This window comes from Geotrypetes seraphini, chromosome 6, assembly GCF_902459505.1.
Source record: "Geotrypetes seraphini chromosome 6, aGeoSer1.1, whole genome shotgun sequence".
Lineage (NCBI taxonomy): Eukaryota > Metazoa > Chordata > Amphibia > Gymnophiona > Dermophiidae > Geotrypetes > Geotrypetes seraphini.
The window spans coordinates 197895474-197910074 of record NC_047089.1 but is presented as its reverse complement, the minus strand read 5'-3'; the positions used below and the strand labels follow the sequence as shown (position 1 = coordinate 197910074).

General features: G+C 41.3%; 1 protein-coding gene across 3 annotated transcripts in view; it reads right to left on the bottom strand.

Moving 5' to 3' along the window:
* The window catches only part of GOLGA7 (golgin A7), a 97794-nt gene that overhangs the window by 22023 nt on the left and 61170 nt on the right, over positions 1 to 14601 (bottom strand). For 2 of the 3 annotated variants that reach the window (XM_033949718.1, XM_033949719.1), the window contains exon 5: positions 2434 to 2514. The exons of the other annotated variant lie outside the window; for it this stretch is intronic. In XM_033949718.1, the coding sequence (XP_033805609.1) occupies positions 2467 to 2514 (48 nt within the window). In that variant the 3' untranslated portion in view covers positions 2434 to 2466. The remainder of the gene's footprint in view (positions 1 to 2433; positions 2515 to 14601) is intronic. 3 annotated transcript variants of the gene reach the window in all.

The following is a 14601-nucleotide window of genomic DNA, read 5'->3' as shown; positions in this document are numbered from 1 at the left end:
CTGTCTTTTCAAGACCACTTGACACATTGCAGTAGAAGTCCTATTAAGGAACCTGGCATTGTGTACCTATAGTTTTGAGCTTTTTTCCCTCTGTATATATCACTATACATTTACCTACATTTTGGTGTTACAGTTCTGCTAGAAGAACAAAAATTAATTTTCCAGCAGCAGCAGAGTGCATTTTTCAAGGTGAACCAGCTCTCAAGCTGCTAAACCTTAAACATATTTATGGGAAGATTTTCATCAGCCAGAATACTGAGAAGTCTAAATTTGGAATATATTGCTTTCCTGCAGAGCAATATCAGTAAGTAAAAAGATGTTTCACATCTTATGTGGAACAATTTATGTTATCAATGACCAACAAACCACTACTGGAAATACTACATGAGAAATAATCTTTCTGATGATAGAGCAGAAACATTAACTTTTTGACTGTCCAATTCCTTCTGAACTTTTATTCACAACTATGCATGGACTTTCCTATATTTTATCACTCCCTTCCAACACAGTCCAGTTGTCATCACAGTGAATGTCTTTAGCTGAGAGTGACTGATTTCAACTCTCTCTAGACTTGGTTAACTTAGACCCACCAAGTCTGGCCACTAGGCATTACTGTTCAACAATGGCTAAGATTACCTTCCCACAGGGGATGTGAATGCTGCCCTGGGTTGGTGCAGAAAAGCCAAATGCTCCACTGAGTTGTGTTGTTTTCCTCCTTTTTTTGAGTGGGATTTCCTTGACCCCCTTTTTTTCACTCAACAAATTCAAGATTAAGCTAAAAATGTTTTTATTCCAAGACGCATACCATAGCATTTAAATATTTCCTCTCCAACAGCCAGCAAAATAAATTTGAACCGCTTTCAAGAAGCGATCCCCTTTCCTGATGTTATATCCTCCCCTTCCCCTTTTTTAATTTGTTTTTAATGATGTAATTATTAACTTTTCCTTCCCCCTTAAGCTTATGTTCGTATCTGTAATTTGTCCATTTAACGTTCACATTTTCCCTCCCCCTATAATAATTTATTTTAGCCTTTCATTTTTAGCATTATAAACCGGCCAGGTGCACATCAATGGTCGGTATTTTTAAAATTAATTAAATTTGAAACTTGTGACTGCGCAGTGCTTGCCACTGGATCAGATACAACACTTTTGGTTTTATATATAGATAAATCACAACAAAAGCATCTGTCCACAGGATGCTGAAAGCACTGCAGTTACCCTCTTCTGCCAAGGAGTAGAAGGGATAAAAATCTTTTAATTTTCATTTTTGCTTCTCACAAAAAAAATTTGGAAAGAAATTATATGCAAGGGCTCTAGACTCCATATGCCTACATTAGGGCAAAATAACTCTGGAAACTTAACAGTATGGGACCAGATTTGGCATGGAAGATAGATATATTGAGTTTGAAAACAGGCTTGATCAAACTAAGAATTCTTGGGAAAGCAAGTTCCCCAAAAATGACCCACTACATTGCTAGAGAAAGCTTTGACAGCTGTAGCACATAAATATTGATGCATTAAAATACAGTACAGTAGTTAGGGCAATGCTCACCAATCTTTCTGCAGAGGCAACCCCAACTCACATGGGTGCAGGTATAGGATGATCCAACCATATGGAGCACCCATCCAGGTTATGACTCCAAATGTGGGTTTTGCAAACTAGTATAAAAAGTTTTGTTGCAAATAACACTTTTGTAAAAGTTACAACAAATAACTATCCACTTCTTTTCCCATATAAAGTACAAACTAGATGTATCAATGATCTAAACCAAGGCTTACTAATTGATGAATTATATTAGTTTGATATACATTAGTTTAGCCTGTCCAATAAGGCAGTTAATAAACAGAAAATTTCTGTACTCCTGAGTTTTTCAGACTTAGAAGACCCATATTTAGAATTTTTATTGAGAATGCAATTTAAAATGCCACCATAAGAGTATTACTTGCATTTTTCTAATTTGTTATCATTTTGATTTAATGGAATCAGAGTCCCTGCTGACTAAAACAACAAAGTGTAGGGCATAAAGAAATACTTTCATAATGTACCCAGTCATCTTGCTTTTCAGATTTTGAATAAAGAATGCATAGAGAGTTTACTGCTGTTATGATTAAAGCACCTCCCAGGGCTCCAGTTACATACAGCAGAAAGCAACGTACAGTACAATTAAAGGAATCTTCTCCATAATTCATACTTTATATTTTAAACCTGGATTCAATCAACATCATCTGCAGTGCATTATCCTTTAGGCTGCATACTGTCAAGCCAAGTTGTTTTTTATACTTTCTTAGTTGAGCCTTCAAGAAGTAATCCCAGTTGTTTAAAATATAAGGCGATTACATGAGGCGGTTGGTTAAACAATACCCCTTGGTGCGGAATAGAAAGGCTTCAACTTTTCAATATAAAGAACTGTTGAATAATAAGTTCATATTTACCTTAGGATTCCCCTTTTTGGTTTGTTTGTTTTTCTATCTTCCACTGCTCATACTTCTGTCTTCATAAATGGTAATTTCGATCTGTACAGCATGGCTGTTAAGAAAACACTGGAAAAGCACACTCACAAAATGACCATGGGATTAAAAGCTTCTAGATTATGCTTGAAAGTAATGTATACTGAACTCATAACTTAGATGTTTATGGGTTGATATTCAGGGCAATTTAATGACCAGTCAAGTTGCCTGTTCAGTTCTAGCCGCCGAAAATAACAGATTAGCACCGAACTGAAAGCTAGCTATATTGGGGGCATTCTGGGGGCAGAGTTGCTATTTGGGTTTTTCCAGGTACTTGTGACCTGGATTGGCCACCTTGAAGACAGGATACTGGACTAGATGGACCATTGATGTAATGTAATGTAATGTAATTTATTTCTTATATACCGCTACATCCGTTAGGTTCTAAGCGGTTTACAGAAAATATACATTAAGATTAGAAATAAGAAAGGTACTTGAAAAATTCCCTTACTGTCCCGAAGGCTCACAATATAACTAAAGTACCTGGAGGGTAATAGAGAAGTGAAAAGTAGAGTTAGAGGAAAAATAAAAATAAAATAAACATTTTAACAAGACAGCATTGATCTAAATACTTTGGAAGGTAGAAGAGAGGAGAGAAAGGAATAGAAGCAGAAGGGGGAGCCGTTGAACAGTAGAATTCTGGAGAAATTTAAATGATAGAAATAGAACAAAACAAAGACAAAAGGCAAAACAATAGATAAGATTAAAGATAAATCATAAGCTGGAAAGAAAAATAAATTAAAACTTTGTCTTCAATCCACGGTTTCAGCGTCAGTGATGAAGTGGAGCAAGTAAGTTTAGGAGGAGCGATTGACGTTTCCAGAAAGGGCTTCTTCATGGAAGAGACTTGGCAGACAGTCCCAGGATGCCTATGTCTCCTTCCCTGCGATGTTCTCCCATCCATGCATTCCCTCCCAGACACACTGCCCGTGCCCCAGCCGCTCCAAGGAGGCTGCCCCAGATGAGGCCCACGGTGAATGCAGGATTCTCTCCTCTGCGGGAAAGCCGCCCGGAGCCGACAGTCGATCTTCTTAGCGGATTGCATGGGGGGAAGAGTTCATTGATCTGACCCAGTATGGCTATTCTTATATTCTTAGTTAGATGCTGAATATCACAACCAGCTTATGTGTTAGTTAGATCCAGAAACCCGGAAATTTAATGCCACCAGTTAAATATTGGGTGGTTTTTAGCTTGTGAGGTCCAGGGCTTCAAAAATCTGACCGGGTAACTCTACAACTAGTTGGGCTTTCAGGATATCCACAGTAAATATTCACCAGTTTTGAAACATCCTCCATAACTTACTCAGTAGGGACAACACAACATACGTACTTATGTACTGCCACTGTCACAGACCCAAGAATTCCAGGACACTGTCCTGGGAATTACAAAATCTAAAACAGTAAAATGATAAAAAGAATATTTAAATCAAAATAAATTTTCTAGGCTAACATCATCTCATGCAACATAACATAGTAAATGACGGCAGATAAAGACCTGAACAATCCATCCAGTCTGCCTATAAATTATACCCATTAAAAATATATATGATTAAATTAACTTGTCTCTTCTTTGATATTTCTGAGCCGTAAACTGTAAAGTTTGGTATTGTCTTAGGTTCCAAATGCTGAAGTTGCCATCTAAGCTCACTCCAGCCTATCCAACCATTCCATTGTTTGCAGGATATCTACCATAAAGTCTGGCCAGCAATATCCTCATGTTCCAAATTAGCGGAGTTCCCTTTGATGCCCACCCCAGCCCATTCTACACCGAATCACCATATATGGGACACAGACCATGCAGGTCTGTCCAATACTGGCCTTAGTTCTTTAATTTACATCCTTTGTTTTCTAATTAGAGATCCTCTATTTTTATCCCATGCTGTTTTGAATTCCATCACCGTTTTACTCTCCACCACTTCCCTCGGGAGGGCATTCCAGGCATCTACCACCCTCTCCGTGAAGAATTTCCTAATATTGCTCCAAAGACTTCCTCCCTGTAACCTCAAATTATGCCCTCTAGTATTACCATTTATTCTTCTCTGGAAAAGATTTGGTTCTATATTAATACCTTTCAAGTATTTAAACGGGAAGTTCTGGTAGCTCCGCTAACTGACCTTTTAAACGAGTCTCTATAGTCAGGAGTGGGACCGGAGGACTGGAGAAGGGCGGATGTGGTCCCTTTCCACAAAAGTGGAAGTAAGGAAGAAGTAGGGAATTACAAGCCGCCTGGACTTTTGCCGTTGGGATTATTTAAAATATGCTGAGGCAACAGAGCTGCTTCAGGAAATTGGACTTCTGTCAGATTTTGTTTTTCTATTTTTTTCCAGTTTATGAATTATTTTAAATTTTATTCCATTGTGTTTACCCCTATTCTTTTTATTTCATTCATTGAATTTCCCCAAATTCTATTGTTTAACCGTTCCTCCCTTCTATTCCTTTTACATATTCCTTTAATTCATTTCATCATTTATATAGATGGTGCTCCTATCTGTAAAGTTAGGAATTTCTATAAAATATTCTATATGCTTCTCTCCACTCCTTCCTGCTCTTCATAGTCCTCCCTATCCTCTTCTAACCCCTTCCTCTGTAATGTCGCCTAGAGCTTGTATAGGTATGTGCGATGAACAAATGGAAGAAATAAGATAAATTAAAAAAAATAAGTCTGACTTCTGGGGTAAGCAAATTAATGGAAATACTTTAAAAAAAATAGAATGGTCAAGTTTCCAGAATCCTGTGGATTACAGGACCGGAGGCAACATGGATTCATCAGAGGTAGATCTTGTCAGACAAATCTGATCAATTTCTTTGACTGGGTGATCAGAGAATTGGATAGAGACGCCTAATAAATAAACTGAGTGCCCTCAGGATGGGTCCCAAAGTGACCAGCTGGAACTGGTTGAGTGGAAAGTTACAGAAGGGAGTGATCAATGGAGATCGCTCTGAGGAAAGGGATGTTACCATTGGTGTGCCTCAAGGTTTTGTTCTTGGGCCTGTTCTTTTAACATTTTTATAAACGATATTGCTGAAGAGTTGTCAGGTAAGATTTGCTTCTATGCGGATGATACCAAAATCTGTAATAGAGTAGACACGCTGGATGATGTGAACAACATGAAGAAAGACCTGACGAAACTTGAAGAATGGTCTGAAATTTGGCAGCTAAAATTTAATGCTAAGACATGCAAGGTCATACATTTAGAACATAAGAACATAAGAATTGACGCTGCTGGGTCAGACCAGCGGTCCATCGCGCCCAGCAGTCCGCTCACGCGGCGGCCCCCAGGTCAAAGACCTATGCCCTAACCGAGACTAACCCTACCTGCGCTCGTTCTGGTTCAGCAAGAACTTGTCCAACCTTGTCTTGAATCCCTGGAGGGATTTGGTCTCCAAACACCTGAGGGAACATTACAGTTTGGGGGTGAAGAACTTTGTGCACGATGGAAGAGCGGGACTTGGGTGTGATTGTATGTGACGATCTTAAGGTGGCCAAACAGGTTGAAAAGATGACAGTGAAAGCTAGAAGGATGCTAGGTTGCACAGGGAGAGGTATGGCCAGTAGGAAAAAGGAGGTATTGATGCCCCTGTATAAGACTTTGGTGAGACATCATTTAGAATATTTTATACAATTATGGAGGCTGCAATCTTCAAAAAGATATAAAAAGGATTGAGTCTACTAAGGAAGGCTACTAAAATGGTATGTGGTCTAATCTAATCTAATGCTTAGTTTTGTATACCGGGTCCTCAATCTGGGAAAGCGCAACTCGGTTTACAGTGGTTAGATAAGATAATAAAAATATAAAACAGTGATTAAATTATACAAATAAAACAGTATAGCAGAAATAGAAAATAAATTAATTACCAAAGTGTTTGGTAAACAATGGTTTTCAAAGAGTTGCAAAAGGATGAAAGAGAACTAAAACTTTGTAGAGAAAGTGGAAGATCATTCCAAAGTTCAGTGAACTTGAAGGGCAGAGATTGACCAAAAGCTTTGATTCTTTTGATATCTTTACTGGATGGACAAGATAGCTTAAATTGTTGATCGCCCCTTGCGAAAGAGAATCTATAAAGATTCCAAGATAGAGGGACTAGCGGAGAGAAAATTCCAAAGAGAATTTTGAAAATAACACAGGCACATTTAAACTGGACTCTAAAATACACAGGAAGCCAGTGTAGATTATAAAGTAATGGTGTTACATGATCGGGCGGATGGCCTGGAATCACTATGGGTTAAGCTACAGGGAGGAGCAGGAGCAGACATTAAACTGGGTCTGTACTACCGCCCACCTGGACAACCGGAAGAAATCGACCAGGAGATGGAGGCTGAACTGAAGCAGGTATGCAGAAGCGGAAATGTGGTGGTGATGGGGGACTTCAACCATCCTGGGATAGACTGGAGTATTGGGCACTCAAACTGCGCAAGAGAGACAAAATTCATAGAAGTCACGAGGGACTGTTACATGGAGCAGCTGGTCACGGAACCAACAAGGGGCGATGCCACTCTTGACCTAATCTTCAACGGACTAGGGGGGACAGCAAAGGAGGTGGCGGTATTACCCCCACTAGGTAACAGCGATCACAACATGATCCAGTGCAGGCTTGAAATTGGATCATCAAAGGGGAAAAGAACCACAACGACGGCACTCAACTTCAAAAAAGGAAATTATGATGCCATGAGAAAAATGGTAGGAAAGAAGCTCAAAGGCAACATAGGGAAGACAGAATCCGTAGAAAAAGCCTGGACCTTATTCAAGGAGACTGTGCACGAAGCACAAAGCATATGCATCCCCAAGTTCAGAAAAGGGTGCAAAAAAAATAGAACAAAAAACCCAGTGTGGATAACAAGTGCAGTAAAGAAGGCGATAAGCGACAAGAAAGCATCGTTCAGAAAATGGAAAAAAGACCAAACAGAGGAGAACCAAAAAGGGCACAAAGAACACCAGAAAGAGTGTCACCGAGTGATTAGAAAAGCAAAAAGAGAATACGAAGAGAGACTGGCAAAGGAAGCAACAAACTTCAAGTCGTTCTTCAGATACGTCAAGGGGAAGCAACCGGCGAGAGAAGAAGTGGGACCATTGGACGATGGAGACAGAAAGGGAGTTGTAAAAGAAGAGAAAGAGATAACTGACAGGTTAAATGAGTTCTTCACGTCAGTCTTCACGATGGAGAATATAACCACCATACCAGAACCCGAGGAGATCGTAATAGGAGAACAAGACGATAAGCTGGTCGATTTAGAGGTAAGCCGAGAGGATGTACTCAAGCAGATTGACAGACTAAAGAGCGACAAATCGCCGGGTCCGGATTGCATTCACCCAAGGATACTCAAGGAACTAAAAGACGTAATAGCGGAGCCACTTCGACAGATATGCAACCTATCCTTAAAAACCAGAGAGATCCCGGAGGATTGGAAAATAGCAAATGTCACGCCCATCTTCAAGAAGGGCGCAAGGGGGGACCCGGGAAACTACAGGCCGGTGAGCCTGACCTCAGTCCCGGGAAAGATGATGGAGGCACTGATTAAAGACAGCATCTGTGAACACATCGAAAAAAATGGGCAGCTAAAACCGAGTCAACATGGCTTCTGTAAGGGTAGGTCATGCCTCACAAACTTATTGTACTTCTTTGAGGGAGTGAACAGCCAGGTGGATAAAGGGGAATCTATAGACATCATTTACCTTGACTTCCAAAAAGCCTTCGACAAGGTGCCACACGAGAGACTGCTTAAAAAGATATGGAACCACGGGGTACAAGGGGAGGTCCACCGATGGATCAAAAACTGGCTGGCAAACAGGAAGCAGAGGGTTGGCGTAAAGGGCCACTACTCAGACTGGAAAGGGGTCACGAGCGGAGTTCCGCAGGGGTCGGTGCTGGGACCGCTCTTGTTCAATATCTACATAAATGATCTAGAGGCGAGAACTAAGTGTGAAGTCATTAAATTTGCAGATGACACCAAACTATACAGCAGGGCTCAAACCAAGGAAGACTGCGAGGATCTCCAAAAGGATCTAACGCAGCTGGAAAGGTGGGCCGAAAAGTGGCAGATGAGCTTCAACGTGGGGAAATGCAAGGTCATGCACGTGGGGAAAAAGAACCCGATGTTCACATACAAAATGGGGGGAACACCACTAGGGGTTAGTAACCTGGAGAGAGACCTGGGAGTGATGGTAGACGCAACACTGAAGGCATCGGCGCAATGCGCCACAGCCTCTAGGAAAGCAAACAGAATGCTGGGTATCATTAAGAAGGGTATTACGACCAGGACGAAGGAAGTCATCATGCCGCTGTATCGTGCAATGGTACGGCCGCATCTGGAGTACTGTGTCCAGTAATGGTCGCCGTACCTCAAGAAAGACATGGCGGTACTTGAGGGAGTACAAAGAAGAGCAACCAAACTGATAAAGGGAATGGAAAATCTCCCATATACCGACAGATTGAAGCAGTTGGGACTTTTCTCCCTGGAAAAGCGAAGACTTAGAGGAGACATGATAGAAACCTTCAAGATCCTGAAGGGCATAGAGAAAGTAGACAGGGACAGATTTTTCAAATTAAGGGGCACCACAAGCACAAGGGGGCATTGGGAGAAATTGAAGGGGGACAGGTTCAGAACAAACGCTAGGAAGTTCTTTTTCACTCAGAGGGTGGTGGACACATGGAACGCGCTTCCAGAGGCTGTTGTAGACAAGAAAACATTAAATGGTTTCAAAGAAGGTTTGGATAGATTCCTAGAAGAAAAAGGGATTGGGGGGTATAGATAGGTATAGACCATTGCCCAGGCAATGGGCCTGATGGGCCGCCGCGGGAGCGGACCGCTGAGCAGGATGGACCTATGGTCTGCCTCAGCGGAGGCAACTTCTTATGTTCTTATGTTCTTATATTTCCTGAAAGTCAATCTGGCAGCAGTGTTCTGGATCAATTGTAATCTAGAAAGACAGTTTTTTGTAATACCAAGATACAGGGCATTACAATAGTCAAGATGAGATAAAATAATCGACTGAATCAGAAAGGAAAAATATTGTTGATGGAAAAGATGTCTGACTTTCCTCAGCATACGCAGATTGAAAAAACATTTCTTGATCACAGAACTAATCTGATCCTTAAAAGAGAGCGAGGAATTGAAAAGGACTCCCAAAATCTTAGCAGAAAATTCAATTTGTAAAGAAGTTCCAGAGGACAATGCTACAGAACTAGGGAGATAATCCAGTTTCGGGCCAAGCCACAATAATTTCATCTTGGATGTATTCAATTTCATCCGAACAAACTGGGCCCACGTTTGGAGTTTAGAAATGCAACTATTAACTTTAGGCACTAAATCAGTAGTGTCTGGCTCAATTTCTATCAAAATAAAGATGTCATCTGCATAACCAGGATACCACATACCTCATATTATCCTCCACCAAGTAAATTCTAGCCCGGCACACCTGATTACCATCTACAGACTATTCTAATAACTTAACCATTCCTACCTACCCCCAATCCTCCCTCAACCAGCCTCCCTCATGGATCTAAACCTTCCCACTGCCCACCCGGATCCTTCACCAACCCAAAAAACCAACTTCACAAAAAAACTTCTAGCCCTCCTCCTCCTCTATCTTCTCAGCTCAAGACAATGGATCCCCAGAGCCTCAGCATTCAAACCCATCCCCACCTACCACACCTGGAACAGAATCGCCAAACCAGGCAAACCACCTCTATCCTTCAGCACCCTCCATGACTACAAGGAATCAGGCCCCTTCCCAATCTCCGTGGTCAATACCTCCAGACACTTCCCTAGACCATCACAAAAAAGAAACCGACTCCTAAAAAGCCTACCAATTACCCAACACACAACCCCCCCAGAACACTACACAATCACTGGCGCCTATCTTTTTTTATTTTAATGAGGTCCGAAATTTCCTTGTTGAATCATTGTGGTTTTTTGTTTCTCCGGCGTTTGCTTACTGTTTTTGAACGAAGCATCTAGCCGCTACGTAAAAACAGTAAGCAAACGCCGGAGAAACAAAAAACCACAATGGTTCAACAAGGAAATTTCGGACCTCATTAAAATAAAAAAAGAAGCATTTATCAACTACAAACATCTTGGGAAAAGGGAGGCAAAAGAAGACTATCTGGCCAGATCTAAGGCTGTCAAAAAGGCAGTCAGGGAAGCCAAACTTCAAACAGAGGAAGATCTAGCACGGAGCATTAAAAAAGGGGACAAATCCTTCTTTAGGTACATTAGCGACAGGAAGAGAAACAAAAATGGAATAGAACGCCTTAGGCAATCAGATGGAAACTACGCAGAATCTGATACTACCAAGGCAGAACTGCTAAACGAATACTTCTGCTCAGTATTCACCTGTGAAGCACCGGGAAATGGTCCACAACTACAAATAAGAGACAGCCAAAATGATCTGTTTCGCGATTACGAGTTTACACCTAGTAGCGTCTACCACGAACTTTCAAGACTCAAAGTTGACAAAGCCATGGGGCCAGACAATCTACACCCCAGGGTACTCAGAGAGCTGAGTGAAGTTCTGGCGGAACCACTATCCGTACTCTTCAATCTTTCCATGCGCACGGGAAAATTACCCCTAGACTGGAAAACAGCTAACGTAATTCCACTCCACAAAAAGGGATGCAGAACAGAGACAGGAAATTACAGACCGGTGAGTCTTACATCCATAGTGTGCAAACTCATGGAAACACTGATCAAACAGGAACTTGACAAAATTCTAGACGAAGAAAGTTTACGTGATCCACATCAACACGGATTTACCAGGGGAAGGTCCTGCCAATCTAATCTGATTGACTTCTTTGATTGGGTGACCAATCATCTGGATGCCGGTGAGTCCCTTGACGTGATATATTTGGACTTCAGCAAAGCTTTTGATAGCGTCCCACACCGCAGGCTGTTGAACAAACTAAAATCAATGGGATTAGGGGATACATTCACTACATGGGTAAAGGATTGGCTAGATGGTAGGCTTCAAAGGGTGATGGTAAACGGTACCCCCTCCAAAATGTCAGCAGTGATGAGTGGAGTACCTCAGGGCTCCGTCTTAGGGCCGATTCTATTCAATTTATTCATAGGAGATTTGACCCAAGGACTTAGAGGAAAAGTATCACTGTTTGCCGACGATGCCAAACTATGCAACATAGTTGGCAAAAGCAGTGTGCCTGACTTTATGACGCAGGACCTAAGACAGCTCGAGCAGTGGTCATCAACTTGGCAGCTAGGCTTCAATGCTAAAAAATGTAAAATAATGCATCTAGGCAAAAAAAATCCACACAGAACTTACACACTAAATGGTGAAACCTTGTCCAGGACCACGATGGAACGTGATTTAGGAGTGATCATTAGCGACGATATGAAGGCTGCCAATCAGGTAGAGAAGGCTTCATCCAAGGCAAGACAAATGATGGGCTGTATCCGTAGGGGTTTTGTCAGCAGAAAACCTGAAGTAATAATGCCACTGTACAGATCCATGGTGAGACCTCATCTCGAGTATTGTGTTCAATTCTGGAGACCACACTACCGAAAAGATGTGTTGAGAATTGAGTCGGTTCAGCGAATGGCTACCAGGATGGTTTTGGGGCTCGGGGATCTCACGTATGAAGAAAGGTTAAAAAAACTGCGGATGTACTCGTTGGAGGAGCGAAGACAGAGAGGAGACATGATTGAAACCTTTAAGTATATTACTGGGCGTATAGTGGTGAAAGATGATATCTTCAGTCTTACGGGGCCCTCGGTAACCAGAGGACACTCGCTGAAAATCAGGGGAGGGAAATTTCAGGGTGATGCTAGGAAGTACTTCTTCACCGAAAGGGTGGTCGATCATTGGAACGAGCTGCCTCAGCGGGTGATTGAGGCCAGCAGCGTGTTAGATTTCAAGAGGAAATGGGATATTCATGTGGGATCTCTAGGAGAGTAAGAATCAGGGAGTGGGTCATTGGTATGGGCAGACTCGATGGGCTATAGCCCTTTTCTGCCGTCAATTTCTATGTTTCTATGTTTCTATCTAAACATTTGCTCAGCTAGAAACAAAGCCCAACTAATTAAAGATTGGCTAGAAGAAACTCAACTCGACATTCTTCTCCTAACTGAAACATGGCTAATTTCCGATCAGGACATCATCATTGGAGATCTACTCCCTGCAAACTACAAAATCATTCCGCTATCACGACATACCAGGAGAGGAGGTGGCCTAGCAATAATCCTCAAAGTTCACTTCCAATTCCAAACCATCGCCTCAATCCCATTATACGTTAAAATAATAGAAGGTCTTGTTGCACAATATCTCACAAACTACCTGGAAAACCATAACTTACTCCATCCCTCACAATCAGGATTCAGAACAAACCATAGCATTGAGACATTACTAGCAACACTACTTGATACTGCCCGACAATACCTCAGTAAAGGAAGTAGGATACTAATTATCCAACTAGATCTCTCTGCTGCATTTGACCTAGTAGATCACACCATACTACTTCAGATAATAGACGCCATAGGGATCTCTGGTGGGGTATACAACTGGATCCAAGGATTTCTTAAAACAAGAACCTATAGAGTAAAGTCAAACGATCTCAAATCAGCCCCATGGTCTAACCCCTGTGGAGTCCCACAAGGGTCACCACTATCGCCCATCCTCTTCAATCTATTCATATCCTCCCTTGGTACCACTCTAGATACCCTAAATGTAATATCATTCAGTTACGCAGACGACATAACCATTCTGCTCCGCTTCGATAACCAAGACCCCACCTCAACAGGACACCTGGAAACAACTCTGAAAGCAGTGGAAATATGGATGGCAAACCACAAATTGAAGCTTAACTCAGATAAAACAAAATTCTTACTACTTGAAAAGGACAAAAAAACCTTCCATAACAGAATTGGAAATAAATGTAACCAACTACCCAATACAGACATCTCTTAAAATCCTGGGAGTATTAGATAGATGTTGCACAATGCAGACTCAAATCAACAAAACCCAAAAAGCATACTTCACCATGCGTAACCTACGAAAAATAAGAAAATTCTTCAACAAAGAACAATACAGGATCATAGTCCAATCCCTTGTACTAAGACTAGTGGATTACTGCAATATCCTCTACCTACCTTGTCCAACAAACTTAATTAAACAACTACAGTCCGTTCAGAACACAGCTCTCAGACTAATCTATTCACTCAGAAAATTTGACCACATCACCACTGCTTACCTAGACTCACACTGGCTACCCATACAAGCCAGAATCCAATTCAAATTATACTGTCTAATATACAAAGTAATAAACGGAACTGCACCTACCTACCTAAACAATCGCCTAAATTGAAACCTTTCACCCAGAATTAGGAGAACCCAGACCCCATTCTCCTACCCACCTCTCAAAGGTACCCAACGCAAAAACTATACGACAGCCTCCTAGCTACTAAAGCAGCAAAACTTGACCCCTCCATATCCAACCTATTGACTGCAACAACAGACTTTAAAGCATTCCGAAAAGAAATAAAAACACTACTATTCAAAAACATATTCAGTTAACCTAACCTAACATGAAATCCATCATGTTGGAATCTTCTTCTCTTTGTCACAAAATATAACCTAAAACCTCACTATGTAACTTGAAACCAACTACCTCCAATGTAATGTAATTTCAAGGAAATGTCCAGCTATCTTCCATGTAATGTAACTTCCTGGAAATGTCCAGCTATCTTCAATGCAATGTATCTTCCTGGAAATATCCAGCTATCTTCAATGCAATGTATCTTCCTGGAAATATCCAGCTATCTTCAATGCAATGTATCTTCCTGGAAATGTCCAGCTATCTTCAATGTAATGTAACTTCCTGGAAATGTCCAACTATCTCACAATGTAATGTAACTTCCTGGAAATGTCCAGTTATCTTCCAATGTAATTCGCTTAGAAACGCAAGGCACAAGCGGAATAGAAATCTGTAATGTAATGTATCTGTGCTTTATCCCAGGACAAGCAGGCAGCATATTCTCACACATGGGTGACCTCCAAGCTAAGCAAAATGGGATGGAGGGAGAGTTGGCAATTTAAGAAAAAAGATTTTGCAAAACAGATTGGCCAAAATGGTCATCCCTCCTGGA